Consider the following 17625-nt stretch of genomic DNA (forward strand, 5'->3'; position numbering starts at 1 on the left):
TTTGCAAAACTTATAATTATATCACCCATGTTTGATATTTTTTTCATTTCAGTCATTCTTTAATCCTATTTTTTTTTATAAGAGATCAAAATCAATTGGTTTTTTTAATTAAGATTAAATTACCGGAAAAAATTTTGAGAATCAAATTAAAAAAATATAAAATTTTAAACATTCCATCGAGATTAATATATAAAAGAATAAACAGTAAAGTCTTACAAAATCAAAAACTCACGCCTTTGAAAATAATCCTTAATTCCTATAATTCAATGGAAATGTCAATTTTTTCTTCCTTTTTTGATTTGAAGATAATGTGACATTAATATTAATGAGGAGAGAGAGAGAGAGAGAGAGAGAGCATATTGAGATTGCTTTATAGGTGCGTGCGGCTTCGGTTTTGGACAATGGAACTTTCTAGTTTCAAGACAAGCACCCATAAATTCTCTCTCTCAAACTTTTCTCATTTGTTTTATTTTTTCCTTTATTTTACAGTTTTCCTTAAATAAAATAAAAAATTATTTCTTTTTAAGAATCGATCCTCCATTCTCGTGCGGGTAGTGACTAATAAACTAATCATCATTATTTTTTATAAAAAAAAATGGGTAAGCCTTAAGGCACTTAGCCACTTGGAGACAAACGCTATCATTTAATTTTGAATTTATTTTTATTTAAAATTATTTTTTTATATCATTTGAGTATATTAATATTAAAAATAATTTTTAAAAAAATTATTTTAATATATATCTAAATAAAAAACACTTAAAAAATACACTTCATTAAAATTAAAATGGTCGTCGCATAAAAATTATAAAGCAATCGAAGTGCCACTTTTAAGTGGGACCGTCATCATAACACGTGGCACCACACGCGTCGCTAAAATCTCTTCCCGTACGTTTCTCCTTCTTAAAAATCTTTTCGTCATAATAAATAAATGCACCTATCTGACGCTCAGCTGTAGCTCTTAATTAGCAGAAAACTCACATACAGGAAAAGAAAATCACTTCACAGGTAAAAAAAAAACGTTTACATGATCATCATCGCTAGAAGAACCTTCAATATTTCTTTGCTGCTTTGATCCTGTCTTTTATTTATGTCCTTCTTGAATTATTCAATTCTTCTTTCTTTTTTTTTTTCTTTTAGAATCTGTTGGTAATGAATTAAAGATTTTTTTTTAAATGATCTTTGATTTTATGTCTTGTTAATGATTCTTAATCGTTGTTTGTTTTTCTCTGTTATCACGATTTTAACGAGGTTTTTGACTCTTGGGTTTTGGTTATTTTTCTTTGTATTTTGTCGTTTACTAAAATTTTGCTTCTTTTATCTCCTAATCTTTTCAACTATCGATGACAGAAACAAGAAAGAAAGAGACTTTCCCACGTGAAATGGCAGGTGAAGGAAAGGCGAGGAGTGAAGACTTGAACTTGTGTTTCGAGAAGCTGATGATGCTTGCTTTTGGTGGTGGAAAGACTGGGAGTAGTGAAGGAGGTGTGAAAATGGAAGGTGCGGTGATCACCGAGTGGAAAGATATTCCCGTGGAGCTGTTGTTAAGGATTGTTTCTCTTGTTGATGATAGGACTGTGATTATGGCTTCCGGGGTTTGTAGTGGATGGAGGGATGCTATTTGCATGGGACTCACCCATCTCTGTCTCTCTTGGTATAACCTGTTTTCTCTGTCTATGATAATCAATATGTTGTTCCAGCTGTTTCTAATTCTTTTGGGTTTTTCGTTTTGTTTATGTTGTGTTAATTGTGTGTCAAATTGTTGTTATCTTTTAATCAGGGCCAGGATAATCATGCTATTTCAGTTATTAGAGTGTTTCATACCTCACTAGAGTTTGTATTTGGCCTCTGTATTAGAGCAATTTGTCCTGGGTTGTCCTCTGCTCTGCTCCGAGGCCATGATCAAAACATTGCTGATTAGTTACATGCAGTCTTTGTGAACTTGTAATCGTAATTTAATGTTGGTGGCACTTCAATAATCAGTTGAATAAATGAAGAGATATGCGAAGATAGTTTATCTATTTTCTTGTTTGCGTGGGGCATGCTAAAGATTAAGTTGAGGTTGATCTGCATCAAGATTTTAGATTTGTTCTATTGAATCCCTAAGATGTTTCTAATCAAGATTCGATACCTTTTGAAATCTAACTTCTTAGAAATTGTTTCTGCATGTTGTCTGGTGTTATTTTGTTGTCTAATCTGTTCTGAATTCATTCTCCTTCATCTTTGGTGCTGATAACATCTTGAATTAACTCTTTCCTTCAGGTGCAAAAACAACATGAACAACTTGGTTCTCTCTCTTGCTCCTAAATTTACAAAACTCCAAACTCTTGTGCTGCGCCAGGATAAACCACAACTTGAGGATCATGCTGTTGAGACTATTGCTAGTTACTGCCATGATTTGCAGGACTTGGATCTCAGCAAAAGCTTTAAGCTCAGTGATCTCTCTCTGTATGCATTAGCTCACGGTTGTCCTAATCTTACTAAACTCAACATCAGTGGGTGTACGGCATTCAGTGATGATGGTCTTGAGTATCTTACGGAGTTTTGCCAAAAATTAAAGTTCTTGAATCTCTGTGGATGCGTCAAAGGTGCAACTGACCGTGCCTTGCAGGTTCATGCTAGTTACTAACTCTTTTTTTTTCTTTTTTTCCATATGCCTCTTAAGAAGTTACGCTGCTAACGAGTTTGATAAACAATCTGCAGGGTATTGGACGCAACTGCAGTCAGTTGCAGACTTTGAATCTGGGATGGTGCGAGAACGTGGGTGATGTTGGAGTAATGAGTTTAGCGTATGGATGTCCTGATCTCAGAACCCTCGACTTGTGTGGGTGTGTCTGTATAACAGGTATTTTCAAATTTGGGGATGAGTTTTTAGCATTTCACAAGATTGGCTGTAAGGTGCAAATGTCGCTGAGCTATCATGTTGGCAGCGAACCTTAAGAAACAATCCAATCCTGAGAATTCTCTGTGGAGTGGCCTGATCTATTACGTTTGCAAGCCTAAGACTTGTACTGGACAGTTTCCTTTTCTCATTAAAAGTATGAAATTGAGAAAGATGATTCATGTAGTGTTGACAATACCAAACTAAATCTGGGACCTGTTAATTTGATGCTAAGAGTATATTGCCTTTGAGAAGCAGATACTGTTATATTCATTCTTAGCTTGTTTTGGAATTTTGATTATGAGGACTCATGAAGTATTTATAATATTTTTGCAGATGATAGCGTGATTGCTTTGGCAAACAGGTGCCCCCATCTGAGATCCCTCGGTCTGTACTACTGCCGAAACATCACGGATAGAGCAATGTATTCCCTTGTCCACAATCGAGTGAAGAACAAGCTTTCAATGTGGGAATCAATGAAAGGCAGGTGTGATGAGGAAGGATTGAGTCGTCTAAATATCAGTCAGTGCACGGCACTCACACCTCCTGCTGTTCAGGCTCTATGTGACTCGTTTCCTGCACTTCACACCTGCTCAGGGAGGCATTCCCTCGTCATGAGTGGCTGTTTGAACTTGACATCTGTGCATTGTGTTTGTGCTGTCCAGGCACATCGCTCTGCAAGTTCTTTTCCTCATCCAGCACATTGAGCCGTACATGCAGCTCGGAATTTCAAAGGAGCTCTGCATGTCAGCCTGTTGGAGGTAGAACTATGTCCCCGTAAATACGTTGTTGTGTTTAGAGTTTCACCATTTCAATGCAAATGGGCAGCCCATTTGTTGTTGCAAAATATGGTCTGTAAAACAATGGACTTTTATCAGCCCTTGGTTCCTGAAGTGAGCAAGCATTTTGGCTTTTGAAGCCAAGTTTATTGTTCAAATCTGTGTTCGTTGGTTACGGTTTAATCTGACAATTATGAACTTGCCTTCATGTGATGGCCGTCAAAACCTTTGGCTATATTCTTAAAATGCTTTATATAGTCTACTGAATGGTATACCTTGTGAAATATTTCATGAGAATTCCAGGGTTATCTCCATTTCATCAATGTGCGTTCGACAATCTGTCCATTACTTGATTGGAAGCAGAAAATATAGGGTGATGAGGGTACCACTCAATCAAAATTTATAATGGCGTTCCGATAATAGTTGTCCAGAGAAAAACCTTCTAAAAATCACATATAAAAAGAAATCCCTGTACGTGTCCTTCTATTTGCATCCGAAGCCTGTCATGTAAGTCGTTCGGAATCCATTTGGCGTTTAGGTTTTTTCTTGCTGGTAGTGTTGTGACCCGCGAAAAGTAACATTTGTGAGCCTTGGGAAACTTGAAACGATCTGTTTCAGTTTCAACCCCAATTAAGAGCCTTCCAACCTCATAATTTACTTCAGCTTTTTGAACACCCTACTAAAGGACTGGTCATGATTAAGCCATCGAGTTCCTGTAGGTATTGCCTCATTTTACCCTCAAAATGACAGGGAAATATCAATCGAGAATGCTTTTGCCCCACCCCCCACTCAACTTTTTTTTGTTACTGTTGTTTACTTTTCTCGAGGACAATTTGAGCCCACTGAGCTAATCTTTCCTGTTTCTGACGGGCTGCTAGCGTGAGGAATGTAAAGCACATAACCACGCGTCTTGCAGCTTTGTTGGAGGCATCATTGGAGAAGATGTTTTGCACTAGGAACAAACGCTCTCTCACTGCAATTCTAAAGATTCCTCTCCCTATTCTTGTCACAAAAGAGATAAGAAACCCCAAAGATCATCTCCTAGTTATTATTAGATAACAACCTCTCTGATTGAGAATCTGAAGGATGGTGAGATCTGTATGTGGATTGCATTGATTTGCTCTCTTTAAATAAATACATAACACACAAAATAAATATAGCTTGTCCCAATCTATTCCTTGAAAGCAAAACTTCCCCAGTCAACAAGACCCCTTTGGGTTCATCGATGGTTAAAAGGAGGAAAACAGTGCGTTACAATCTCAGTGTCAATCTGCCAACCTTTGTACAGCAGCCTTAAGCATCATTTGCTTTTGTACACAATCTCTTCATCATCCACATCGAATGCTGGATTACACAGGCATCTGAAGAGTCTACCGATACCCTGCCAATGTAGAGATCAAAATCATGACATTTCCCTCCTGGGATCAATTTATATTAAAATCCACTATCATGCTTAAGCCTGTTTTTATATATATCTGCAGCAATTTTCGACTGAAGATTGAAAGAACATATTTTACAACTCGCCTGTCCTAGGTACTTGGAGCAGTGATAGAGTCTTTCTTTGTGTCTTAATTATGTCAGTTTTGCATATATCGCATCGGGGGCTTTAATCTAGAGCTAAAAAGAAAAAAGAAAATGCAGTCGAAACATGAATACAACTGAAGTATTTTTAGCTCCAAGTGGTATTGTAACATGCCTGTGTAAGTAGAGGAGTTCGATAGGATAATGCCCTTGGTGAATCTTCTTCACTACTGCTATCAGAACTGCTTCCATCATCATCATTTTCGGCAGCATTTTTTCCCTTTGATGTTGCACCATTTTGTGCTTGCTTTTCCTGCTGAAATTTTTTTATAAAGCAACATCAAGTGCAAAATTATCAACCTAGATAGCAATTCTTTAGTATCATGATAAAATTACATTCCAGTAATTAGTTCTCTTTTTCCCTGGTTACTTAATCTTTAGCTCAAATTATCAACCAGGATAGCATAACTTTTTTCCAGCTCTCTAATTCACAAACACAAGATTTTGCCTCTATCTTAGTATTGACACAAAAGAGTGGAGCCAGCATCAAGAATCCATATAACCTTACAAACACACAATTCTCATATTTATAAGAAAATATTCTGTTGTAATAATTGGAAATACCTCTCAAGAATTTTCATGGAAATTACAAAGACAAGATTGAGTACCTGAAAGATCTTCCCAAGAATCTTCAATGCCAAAGCACGAGCTCTAAGTTCTTCCTTTCTAACATCATTTTCTTTTAGGACCTGCAAACAGATTAAAATCTTGAGAGGAATCTTATGGAAGACGATTTTCTTTTCCAAGAAATCGGAAAGAAAGGCAGGTACCAGGCATTAAATTTACTTTAATGATTCAACCCTATTTTTCTCCAGAAAAACCTTAAAACTGTTTGAAATAAAATACATTTCCAATATTCCATTGTGGAAACAGAGTTTTCCTTTGAGTATTCTGTGATATTACTGTGTTGTCATGGCTTCCTTTGTCTCCTTATACAAACAAGAGTAAATGGAGAGACTCACCGTTTGGCACACATGTATCACGGTAATCTCAATGTCCACTACATTGAGTTTCCATAACGAGTTCATCAAAGTGTCTTTATTTGAGAGTAGGTGAGATTCGACATCATTTCCAGGGTCACTTCTATCCATTTTAAATTGGCGGCGCATATCTTCTTGGAGTTGCAGTAACTGAAAAGCGCCTGAATTTGTTTCCCATTTATAGTTAGGTGCCCGTGCTTGTACACAGAGAGACAACGAACAGTAGTCCCAGAGGAAATGATTGGGATTGGGGTGCTAATGTATCATACCTTTTGCTGCTGTAATCTGTGACTTCCAGAAATGTCCTTTGTTGCGAGCCCACTCTGCCAAGAACGGCACCCCAAGATATATTGCTTTCTTTCCGAGCTCTTGCGCTGCTTGTCTTGAGTATATGTGGCCAATAGTATGTAATATATCCACTCCAAAAGCTGTGTCTTTCAGTCAAACGAAATATTGAGATATGCCGTGGAGTTTTCTAATCACAGAAGACAATGAAATTGCAGATGCATCAAGAAAAAAGCAAGGATGGGGAAAGTTCAGCTCAGTTTACCTGCATCAGAAAGCCTTTTGGCTTCTGATTCTGCATGCCTTAAGAATCCAATCCTGTCACCTTGAGCATATTGATTAAGAAAATCTTTCAGAAACCTTGCTAGCTTCTCTTCTCTTTCTTTTTGGACAGCCTGCAACGAATAATCACAAGCCGAAAATACAAAGTACCAGGTTATACAAAATAATCAACACATGACAGCTTGAAAAAAAAAAGAAAAATAGAAAAGAAAAATCAATATATAGATATGTAGAACCAGACATGATATAACTAGCTACACATTTCATATATACTTCTAGCATGTGTCACATTGACAGGGGACAATTTCTAAGCCAGGTCTACTCTTGTAGAACTTCAAAGCTGAAACATTGCTTTGTATGAATGATGATATTGCCTGGAACCTGCTCTTGCATCGTTTTGAGTTCAAATGTACTTTAAACGACCGCCTAAGTACTAATTCCATACCTTCAATTTCTCGTGTACTTTATCAGGATTGTCACTTTCACCAGCTAATTCAGAAGAAGCCATTGATGTCACAGACAGGTGTCCTACATAGTCCTCAAATAGTTCACTCCCAAACAGAAGAGCGAATACGGCTGTGGGGTCAAGCATGGTTTCCCTGAGAAATAAGATATCAAATCATTTGGAGAAGAAAACACCATCCTGGGAGACGAAGACTTACAGCTATATCCAAACGGCAATTTACAAATTAATGATTTATTGAATTTATCATGCAAGTAAAAATAGATATTTGCATGCTCCATTTGACAATCAACCAGCATTCACTATTCAGGAATTAAGTTATTCTCCTGAAAAGATATTCACCCAAAATTGAATCAATGCTACAATGAGCAATCTACAGTCTTGACCAGAAAACTGTCTCCGTCGATCATTCTGCATTTTTAAGGCCAAAACATCTACAAACCTTGGTAGTAGGGATCCTTGCAATCTCCAAGAAGACAGGACTAAAGCAAATTGATAATAATACCTTGAAATGCAGTACTTTCCATTTCGATCATATGCATCTCTTTGCACTGGATCACTCAAAACTTGATAGGCTTCACCTAACACCTGCCAAAGTTAGAATTGTTTAGAATAAAAACCCCATTTATTTTACAGTCAAGGATTTGTGACTATACTGGCTATGTGAAACTGTGCTCTGTCACAATAGACACTCCACATTTACTAGTTTTCCACGAAAAACATACTACTTTGGATCATCTGGATGTTCCTTCCACTTCCCTAATTATTTTTAAGAAGCCAAACACACATTTGAAAACGATTAAGAAAAAGAGGTGGCCTATGTCTATTCTGAAGGGATAAATAATCATCATGAGGATCTAGACTTGCCTGAAACCTTTCTGCAGCCAGTGGATCATCTTGATTTTTGTCTGGATGAACTTGCCTGGCCTGTAAAACATGACATCTCTCTTATAGTTAGCTTTTCAGTCACTCGTTTTTAATAAGAAAAGACAAATCAAATGGTAAAAAAAATTGTATCCAAAGAAGCTCAGTATCTCTTGAGTTTCTAAAGGGCATCAGGTTCTATTCATAAGAAAATCAAAATCTTCATTTACTTTTTAAATTCAATTGAGATTCTGATTCCCTCTTTTACCAGTCTTAAGCAATAGCAACATGGATATGCTTGTCAACTCAAATTCACCATAGGATTACCAAAACTAGAATATTAAAATTCTGGTATTCCAAGCATCATTAACATCCAAGCACAACTTCTTCAGCATTAAAATACCAACACCATCTAATCTAAGTCAAACCTTAAGATAATAAGCTTTGCGAATCTCTTCCTCTGAAGCAGATGGGCTGACACCAAGAACATCATAGTACTCAGTTTCCTTCACCATCCCTGATTTAGTCTGAAGAGTAATTAAGAGAACTGCACCTTCTTCTCCAAAGAGTTGGAGAGTCGCAAATGTTTTGGAATGTGAAAAGATGAAACGGAAAGAGATTGGAATTTAGGAAAAGCGAGTGAGTGAGAAAGAGGTGGCCATATTTTGGAGAGCCCCACTAGCTTCCGTTGCCTTTCCAGTTCCTCACAGCAATAAACAAATACCTGAAACTGCTTTTTCGCGGGAGCAAAACAGTATTTTAACTGTCACTGAGGTGGCGCTTATGATTTTCTTTCTTTTCAAGCCATCAGGTTTGAGCCTTGAGGTCAGAGAGCTGTAGGTGGGCTTGGGCTAGTCCATTGGTGGTCCCTGTTTTCTGTTGTGGGGTTTACTGTTAGGTTTAGTTTCGGTCCAAGTAGTTTTTGGTGGGCTCAATGATCTAGCCCGAAAAAGAAATGGACCTACCCAAAAGAGAGGGTTTATTGAATGGACGGTCGTGATTCTGCATGATCTTACCCTACTCTTTTTTTGTATCATTGTTAAATACAATGAATCATAAAGGAAAGATACATTAAAAAAAAAAAAATTAGTAATTATAAAGGAAGATTGCTTTCGGGTATTGTGCATTATGATCATGAGAAGGAACGTGGTATGTGTGTATTGGCTCCACAACACAAAAGAAAAGCAGTCAAAACTACATGTCATGCAAGTATATAACAAAAGCAGCCAGTCGTCGTTTGCTTACCACCAGTGTCGTTTGAGAATCTATTTTCACTGGGATAGGGCAGGCAACCCTTTACGGTTTCGGATGTTTGAAAGTATTATTATTTTTTAAAATATTTTTTATTTTTTTTAAATAACAACACATCAAAACAATTTACAAACATTAAAAAGTAATTTTAAGTAAAAAAACATTCAAAACGCTACTAAGACCTGACAAGAAGTTTGTGTCTGAGTACGGTACGGTTTGAATAAAAAGGGAAAAAATAGAGGTCCTACCGGGAGTCGAACCCAGGTCGCTGGATTCAAAGTCCAGAGTGCTAACCACTACACCATAGAACCAATGTATCGGTAGGATGACTAGTTACATGTTATATTGTAACCTTGTTCTCTATAAGAGAGACTAAACATATATTCGTCTCTTCTTTAGTCAGTCGTTAGCCAACACACCTTTTTTTTTTAATTATTAATTTAGAGTTTTCAGCCGGTGGTGGCAAAGGCAGTAGAGCTGGTGAATTTTGTGTTTTGCCGATGTTAATGTAAATGCTTTCCTGTACAAGAAACCTGAAGCGTCTCACATAATTCAATAGGTCACTACTCACAAACTACAACTTCATATACCGGCTGCATTAAAATAGGATGAAGTTTAATGAAGAATCCGGCAGGTATCTGAAGCACCGGCACTGCTTTTCTAGGGATTTTTTTGATATGCTACCAGCCATTTTATTGATAATCCATTGATCCTTGCCCCAATGAATCGAGGTAAGCATCAATGATTACTATAATGATGATACCATAACGAATAATGCAAAAGGTTCGAGAACAGAGCTTTAAATAAATAGCCTGTTAGGATCGTTGATGAAAAAACTCAACTGCTGAACAGATGGAGAATCTAAAAGTGGCGTTTGGCCTGAGAACAATGTACTAACAAACTATTCTCCACATAAATAGCTTACAAACATTTGATGAGGTAAAAATTAGTTTTTGCACACCCCTTTTGAGTTTTTTTTTTTTTTTTTTTTTTTTTTTTTTTTTTTTTTTTTGTGATGGCCCTCTTGCGTAGAATCACAAGGCAATCCGAATTATAACTTCTGAGTTCCTACATCTTTTTTTCTTAAAGATGACCGTGCCTCGAGATGCGATCAAATCTGACAAAGCTTTTACTTCCTAGGTTTGCCCCTTTTTCCATTTTTTCCAAACTTTTTACCCTTTGAACCTTTGCTCTTCATATAAGAAACTCTGTCTGCCTTCTTCTGCCTCTCCTTCCGAACTTGTTCAAGATCTTTAATTTCTGAACGCACATTAGCATTAGGCAGAGAGTGCTGCTTTTTGCTCCCTCTGAAGTTCCTGTTATTCCCTCGTAATTGGCGGTTTCCTGCGACAAAATAAACAAATAAGCATCTATTGCTATGTTTTATACAGCAAATCACAGACCAAAGAAGTTATACATGCAGTGAACTAAAATCTACCATCCAGAAACTGGAAAAAGCTAGCAGTCCAAAAAACCAAATGCATTGATATTCTCCAGGAAACAGGTAAAGAAACTCTTCAACAGTTTTAAACTCGTACATGAATATTAATTTACTAAAACAAAACATGAAAATCCAAAAAAAACTGAGAAGAACAAAGTAGAGCAATGAAGAGCAGCATCCAATCCCAAGAGGCATACCTGAGAAGCTTGTGGATTCCTCAGCATTCCCATCGTTATTTGTTCCTCTAAGAGATATTTTCCTGTGTGACCCTTCTTTCCACTTCTTGTATATCCCAGTCTTGGTTGCTTTTACTTTAGCACCACTTTCTGTCTTTATCTGCACACCAACCCCAACAAAACAGGAATAACTAGTCTAATAATATAAATGGTGGGACCAAAAATTGAGCCACAAAAGACTTGAGACAAGATAAGAGCCGCAGCTAAAGTCATTAAATTACTATTTTTTTTTCACAATTCAAGAAAATCTCGTTTTCAAAGTGATCTAATAAGACAGTTTATTCTATCTCCATGAAAATTAACCAGATTCAGTATGCATTTCCCCTGCATGTCATGCATTCAGCATTCCTAATAGAAGCATAGAAATTCCATTTAGGAGTTAAAATACAAAAAAAGTTCAGAAGAGTACCTTTCCACTGGCTGTAACACGATCACCATTGTTTAGTTTGATGTACTTTTTATTCCTCTGCCAACATATAGAAATGTAAATTTTATGCCAAATGCTGATAGAAGAAAATTGCAAGACATCATTATCATTCAAATGTTTCAAGAACCTTATCCCAGTGGTATACGGTTTTCTGTTTCTGTAACCCCCCACTATCATCTGCAACAAGATCCAACACAGCATTTTCCAACCTAACAACAAAATTGGCATTGACTAGTAAGAAAAAGAACACCCTACAACCATAGAAAAACATACACCACTGACTCATGCTTCAAAATAATGTTGGTCAACATATATCAAAAAATACCTATTTGATCCAAAGCCATCATTTCCTCTCATTGAGAGACCTGCCTCTGTATGCTGACATCAATACAGAATACGCAAGCACAATATTTAGTCAATATTTTCAACATCAAAGGAAAATTTACAGTGCAGAGCAGGAAAAAAAAATACAGCAGCTAAAAAGCAATTGGCAACTCAATATCAAGATAAAGTGTATCAGATGAAAAGTAAAGGAACAAATTATTGGTAGAGGACATAAAAGATAGCATACATGATCAGTTGGTATTGAACTAATGAAGTATTCCTCATCCTTGAAACTCTTTGCCTTTCTTTTAGAACCACGAACCACTAACATGCAAGATATTATGTTTAGTATCAGAAACGAAAGTGATTGCGATCACCAAAATATATATTTTATAGCAAAATGAACAGTTACGATATTATACATATTGGAAAATGCAGACCTTTTTTCTCCTTTTCATCTGAAGTAATTTCAGTTTCAACTTCCAGCTAGTGCCAAAAAAAAAAAGAAGCATAATTAACTAAACAAAATGAGAACAAGAAAACTATGATGAGCAGGCATCTCACAAGTGTAAATAAATAAATCAAGTCCCAGAGCTAATAAAGGCCAAATGTCTTAACCTAGTAACTGAAGAGGCTTGGATCTAACATAAGTGAAAGGAGCATAGGTATGAACTTCAATTGCACCAAGCCTTTTGAGCAAGGTGTGGACAATAAAGATCTGAATCCAGCCAAAATGTGGCCAGGAACATAAGTGAAAGGAGCATAGGTATGAACTTCAATTGCACCAAGCCTTTTGAGCAAGGTGTGGACAATAAAGATCTGAATCCAGCCAAAATGTGGCCAAGAAAAGTTGGAGTACCGCCACTGTTACAGCTAGCTTAGTGCTCCTTGGACACAGAAATTGATCTGAATTACAAAAACCAGAATCGAGTCCATGCAAATATCTTTGAAATAATGGTGTCCTTAAACATGTCCTAAAGCTATTTCTTTGATGAGGATGACTCCACAAATCTATGGAAGCAACAGAAAATGCCATCAAATCATATGGGCATCTCATATTGCATTTGGTGATTTATTAGGATTGGCCACTGACTTTTATGAAATTCAGTGTTATTAAGAGCAATTGCATGAAACATATTTACCTTGTCTGCCAGCTTGTTAGAGCGCTGCTGCTGTACCAAATTAATGACCTCCTCATGAATAGCTCTTTTTCTCTTCATGACATCAACCCACTGACCAGGACCCTGCAATTGAGCCATAAAATCAATGTAAACTAATAAAAACAAACATCATTTTAATGCTGAGAAAGATTAATATCAACATGAAAATTATAGGTTAAGAGAATGACTAAATAAAGAATATTTGTTCAAGATGGTTAAGCTGTGCAGGGAGAACCGAGTAAAATTACAGTTTCTACAAGGCAGCATACAGAAAAGAGAAATGCTATAATCAATAATGTAGGCATAATGATTTCAATAAATTCTCATGAGTGTACTGAATGAACATGGCTTCGAAGGTCAGATATGGATCAACAGCTCTCTATCATCAATTATATATCTGAAAGCAGATTAGAAATGGAAGGTTACCTGCAGATTCTTTGACTTGGCTGATTCACCTTCAGCTTCTAATATAGTCTGCTTGGGTCTATTAGAATCAGGTCATTGCATAGTTAGAACAATTCAACTAAGCAAATTAAAAGAAAAAATATGCAGAAATATTTTCAAAAAAATTGAGATGGATAAATGTTTTAGGGTCACCTGAAAGTTTTCAAACGCTCAGAAAAGGCAAGTGCCATTAATTCACCACCTTCCAAAACATTTTTGAATATTGGGTGTAATCCTTCACAAGGTAAATCCTTCACTCTTTTAATGGACTCCTTTGCAGGTGATGGTTTGGTCTTTGTATACAAACGAAAAGCATTTGTACAGGCTTTCTGTAAAGAAGTTAGTTCAGCTGATGAATCAATGATTTCGCGAACTCTGTCTGACACAAGATCAAGGACAGTCTGGGGGAAACGCCCATAAACAGTCTCTCCATTTGCAAATGCTTGATCAATTTTGTTCATTACTCCATCTATATCCTGCAAAACCTCCTCCTCAGTGGGAGCAGCCTTGACTGGCTTTGAGAGAAACAGATGAAGATCTAAAAGGTAAGGCATATCTTCAGATGTCACGAAAGAAAAGGCCGTTCCAGTCCGACCTGCCCTAGCAACTCTCCCCACACGATGCACAAAAATCTTAGGTTTTGGAGGGAAGTCCCAATTTATCACATTATCAAGCAACGGAATATCAATGCCCCTAGCTGCAACATCTGTCACAATCAACAACATAGTCTTACGTGCCCTGAACCTCGATACATGAATCTTACGAGCATCTTGATCCATATCACCATAACAAACCGAAGGCTTAATGCCCTCTTCTCTAAACAGAACATTTAGAAACTCGACATGATGTTTCGTAGAAACAAATATCAATGTCTGTTGATCGGTACTAATATGATCTCTTATCAAATAAATCAACGCTGCATATTTTTCCTCTTGGCGCAAGGTAAAAAACACAGTTTTCAAATCAGGACTAATCTTAGTATCCACATCAAGCCGAACAAGCTGAGGATCTCTTAAACCTGCCTTGGCAAACTCCGCAAGTGCACTGGGCAAAGTTGCACTAAAAAGCAAAGTCTGACGATTCTCGCTCAGCTGGGTAAGAATTTTATGCAACTGCTCAGCAAAACCCATACCGAAGAGACTATCGGCTTCATCAAAAACAACATATTCAACCGTTTTCAACGACATGTCATCAATCTCAGACAAATGGTGCATTAATCTACCAGGAGTGGCAATAATAATATCAGGGTTTTGCGATAAATCCTCAAATTGACTCTCCATACGATCTCCACCAACCAATAAACTAATTCTAAGATCTACACAACAAACAAATATATACAAGATTATTCATTTACCCTTGATGAAATTAGAAACGCAATTTGAACAAGTAAATAAAAATCAAGAAAAATCTGAAGAAAAACAAACCTGTGAATCTGCCAAGTTCTTTAGTGAATTTCAAAGTCTGCAACGCCAAATCCCTAGTAGGCGACAGTATGAGAGCCCTAACACCACTTTGAGGCAGGTGCTGTTTTAACTTCTCTAACATGGGGAGGAGAAAGGCGGCGGTCTTGCCGGATCCAGTGCGGGCCATAGCGACGACGTCGATGCCAGCGAGGATAAGAGGCATGGTCTTACGTTGGATAGGGGTGGGGACACGATAACCCTTACGCTTGATTCCTCTAAAGACATTGGGGCTTAGGTTAAGGGATTCGAAGCCACAGGATTTTGATTTCTTTTTTACTTGTTGTTTGCGTTTTAGCTCTGCCATGGAGCTGACTAAGGGTTCTTTGCCCATTGGAGTTTTTTTGAGGAGTTGTCTGTCTGTGTTATGTTCGAAAGGCTAAAACCCCCTTTGCTAGGGTTTACGTTTTGTTCTGGTTGGAAACACTTATTCTGATTGGTTATGCCTGATTAGTTCCCGTTTGTCAAAAACACTAAACCCCAATTTATACCCTTTTTTTTCCCCAGCAGCAACGATTAAATACTACTGTAGTGGCAGAAACGAAGCCGTTCTGCAACAGCAAAGCCCTCGAAGAGAGAGAAAAGGAAAGCAAGAGGATGGGGATAGGTGATCGAAGTGGGCTCTTATAAATGGGTCAAAAGAAAAGGCCCATTTACTACTCCAAAGGGGCACTTTTGTCTATTCCTAACAGAAGCAGCGAAACCCTACATGCTTGTTCTAAAATGCACGGTTATATTTATGTGCTCGAGTTGAATTTAATTTAGATCTTTTAATAAAATTTTATTTTTTAAGATATTATGAATTAAATTTTAAATATTTTAAAAATACTATAAAAATAAATAATAAATTACTTCTCTGATTTTGGTTACTTGATTATCGGCTTTAAAATAGAGCTTTTGATGTATTGAATATGTACAAAACCATCTTTAAAGCGACACATAATATTCTGAATTATTTATTTATTTATTCGGGTGAGGTGGGGAGTAATTTGCAAGTAAAATGTAGATTTGTTGGCAGTCAAACATGTTTTGATTTCTTGAAGAGTCCCCTGTTCACAAACTCTCTAATCTTGGAGCAATATCATCTAAAGAAACACTCGCATTATACTGTGAATAGAATTTTAAATTATTTTTTTAATACAAAAGAAAGATGTTCCTTAATAAAAAAAAATAAAAAGATATTGTTTGTACTTAATAAAATAAATTAAAAATAAATAAAATTATAAATCAAAAGAAAATTATTAATACTAATTAAATAATAAAACAAGAAGCTAACCTTTCTAACAAGCAAAAATAGATGTAAATATAAATATTTGATACTTAGTTATCCATTATATTTTACATGTTTTTATTTATTTTATGTTAAATATTAATTATCGTTTATAATAACAAATAAGTTTTGTTTTTATAAGTGCATCATACAAATACAATTTATTTATATAAAATATATAGAAAGAAATTATAGACAAATTATAATAACTTCTTCAAAGCATAATGAAATTTAAAAAAAATTATTTAAGAAGATCAATATCTATTTTAGAAAAAAAAATTAACTAAATGCAATTAAACATCTATAAATTAATATTATTGAAACCATGAAAATTTATTATTTAATTGAGTTATCATTTAAACTTTAAATTTAAGCCGAAACCAAACAAAAATATTATTAAAAATACATCTTTTTCGTCAGAAGTAATGATTGAAAAATGCACACCTTTTTTAACATTGTGTGTATTTAAATTAAAAATTATAAATTCAATGTGTGTATTTAATAAAATAAATTTAACATTGTATGAGACTATATGGTAATAAAAACTAATGTTTTTCATCAGAACAGTAATGATTTAAGTTATGTAGAGAAAATATAATTTTTAGTATAAATTATCCTTTTTTATTAATAATTTTTTTAACAATTGTTTTTTGTAACTATGTTGTTTATTACATAAAAACTGAAAAAAATTAAATAAATATTCAAAAACATTCAACTGGCTGAAATAAAGATAAAAAGATGTATATCTTTAATCAAAACCCTTAATGAGTTTTCTCTACTTCTTCTTTTTTATTAGAAGTATTGTTTTTAGAATAACAATTTATCATAATCTTAAAAAAAAATTAATACAAAACAAAAAAATAATATTAAATTGATAGTTTTGACATGAATCTATTAAAAAATATAAAAATAATAAACTCGAGAAAAATTATATAAAAAAATTGTAATAACATTGAATATTCAAGGTTCATATATAATTATTCAAAAATATTATTAATATTATTATAATAGACGCTAATATTAATTGGAAATAATTACATAATTAAATAATTATTTTAATATAATTTTAATAAATAGTTTTAAAAAGAACCTAATTATAAAATACAAAAAGAAAAAATAATCAAAATTAAAAAAATTAAAGGGTCGCATGAGTTGGAAAAATGGATTCATCCCTCTCTTAAAATTCTTTGACGACTTTCTCTTCATCTCTTAAGACTTAGGGACTAGAACGTAGAAAAATGAACTTTGATATCTAAATGAAAATCCAAAAATAAAAGGGACCAAATAATAAGAAAGTAAAAATCCAAGGACTAAAGAGTAGTTTAGTAAACAACACACATGGGAAAAAGCTTTTAAATTTTGTCAATTTTAATTTTGGTCTTTGTTTTTTTTTTTTTTTTTACAATAATTAGACATTTAATCATGCAAAATTGATTGCCATTAAACACCGAAATGATGTGCTGCATCTCTCACACATGATAACATGCAAAATGAATGAAA

At 35.2% G+C, this 17625-nt stretch overlaps 3 protein-coding genes and 1 non-coding gene across 7 annotated transcripts; 1 reads left to right on the plus strand and 3 right to left on the minus strand.

The window, feature by feature from the left end:
- Window positions 1-861: 861 nt before the first annotated feature.
- Window positions 862-3815, plus strand: LOC7469194 (F-box protein SKP2B). Its single transcript, XM_006383545.3, has 5 exons — window positions 862-1005; window positions 1348-1651; window positions 2260-2608; window positions 2701-2842; window positions 3215-3815. Exons 2-5 carry the CDS (start codon window positions 1380-1382, stop codon window positions 3583-3585), a joined length of 1134 nt encoding a protein of 377 aa, XP_006383607.1. The 5' UTR covers window positions 862-1005; window positions 1348-1379; the 3' UTR covers window positions 3586-3815.
- An 860-nt stretch (window positions 3816-4675) lies between these two features.
- On the minus strand, window positions 4676-8817 carry LOC7469195 (chaperone protein dnaJ 10). 3 transcript variants are annotated; one of them, XM_024602214.2, is made up of 10 exons: window positions 8541-8817; window positions 8116-8175; window positions 7754-7836; window positions 7231-7384; window positions 6769-6898; window positions 6488-6652; window positions 6201-6379; window positions 5847-5927; window positions 5354-5491; window positions 4676-5038 (listed from the first exon to the last, which is right to left on the minus strand). In XM_024602214.2, the coding sequence occupies exons 1-10, from the start codon at window positions 8625-8627 to the stop codon at window positions 4958-4960; spliced, it is 1158 nt and encodes a 385-aa protein (XP_024457982.1). In that variant the 5' UTR covers window positions 8628-8817; the 3' UTR covers window positions 4676-4957. The 3 variants fall into 3 exon arrangements, with proteins under 3 accessions (XP_024457982.1, XP_002307468.2, XP_024457981.1); XM_002307432.4 differs by having other exon boundaries at window positions 5354-5494; window positions 6488-6646; window positions 8541-8815; XM_024602213.2 differs by having other exon boundaries at window positions 5354-5494; window positions 8541-8815.
- Window positions 8818-9602: 785 nt separating this feature from the next.
- Window positions 9603-9674, minus strand: TRNAQ-UUG (transfer RNA glutamine (anticodon UUG)). The gene has a single exon. It is a non-coding gene; the product is annotated as a tRNA-Gln (tRNA).
- Window positions 9675-10147: 473 nt separating this feature from the next.
- On the minus strand, window positions 10148-15429 carry LOC7491254 (putative DEAD-box ATP-dependent RNA helicase 29). 2 transcript variants are annotated; one of them, XM_002307434.4, is made up of 11 exons: window positions 14820-15429; window positions 13549-14710; window positions 13378-13435; window positions 12934-13035; window positions 12232-12277; window positions 12039-12115; window positions 11793-11845; window positions 11595-11676; window positions 11450-11506; window positions 11002-11140; window positions 10148-10707 (listed from the first exon to the last, which is right to left on the minus strand). In XM_002307434.4, the coding sequence occupies exons 1-11, from the start codon at window positions 15187-15189 to the stop codon at window positions 10493-10495; spliced, it is 2361 nt and encodes a 786-aa protein (XP_002307470.3). In that variant the 5' UTR covers window positions 15190-15429; the 3' UTR covers window positions 10148-10492. The 2 variants fall into 2 exon arrangements, with proteins under 2 accessions (XP_002307470.3, XP_052308606.1); XM_052452646.1 differs by having other exon boundaries at window positions 12232-12273; window positions 12933-13035.
- Between the last annotated feature and the right edge of the window lie 2196 nt (window positions 15430-17625).

The sequence above is a fragment of the Populus trichocarpa genome, chromosome 5, assembly GCF_000002775.5.
Source record: "Populus trichocarpa isolate Nisqually-1 chromosome 5, P.trichocarpa_v4.1, whole genome shotgun sequence".
In the NCBI taxonomy this organism is placed as follows: Eukaryota; Viridiplantae; Streptophyta; class Magnoliopsida; order Malpighiales; family Salicaceae; genus Populus; species Populus trichocarpa.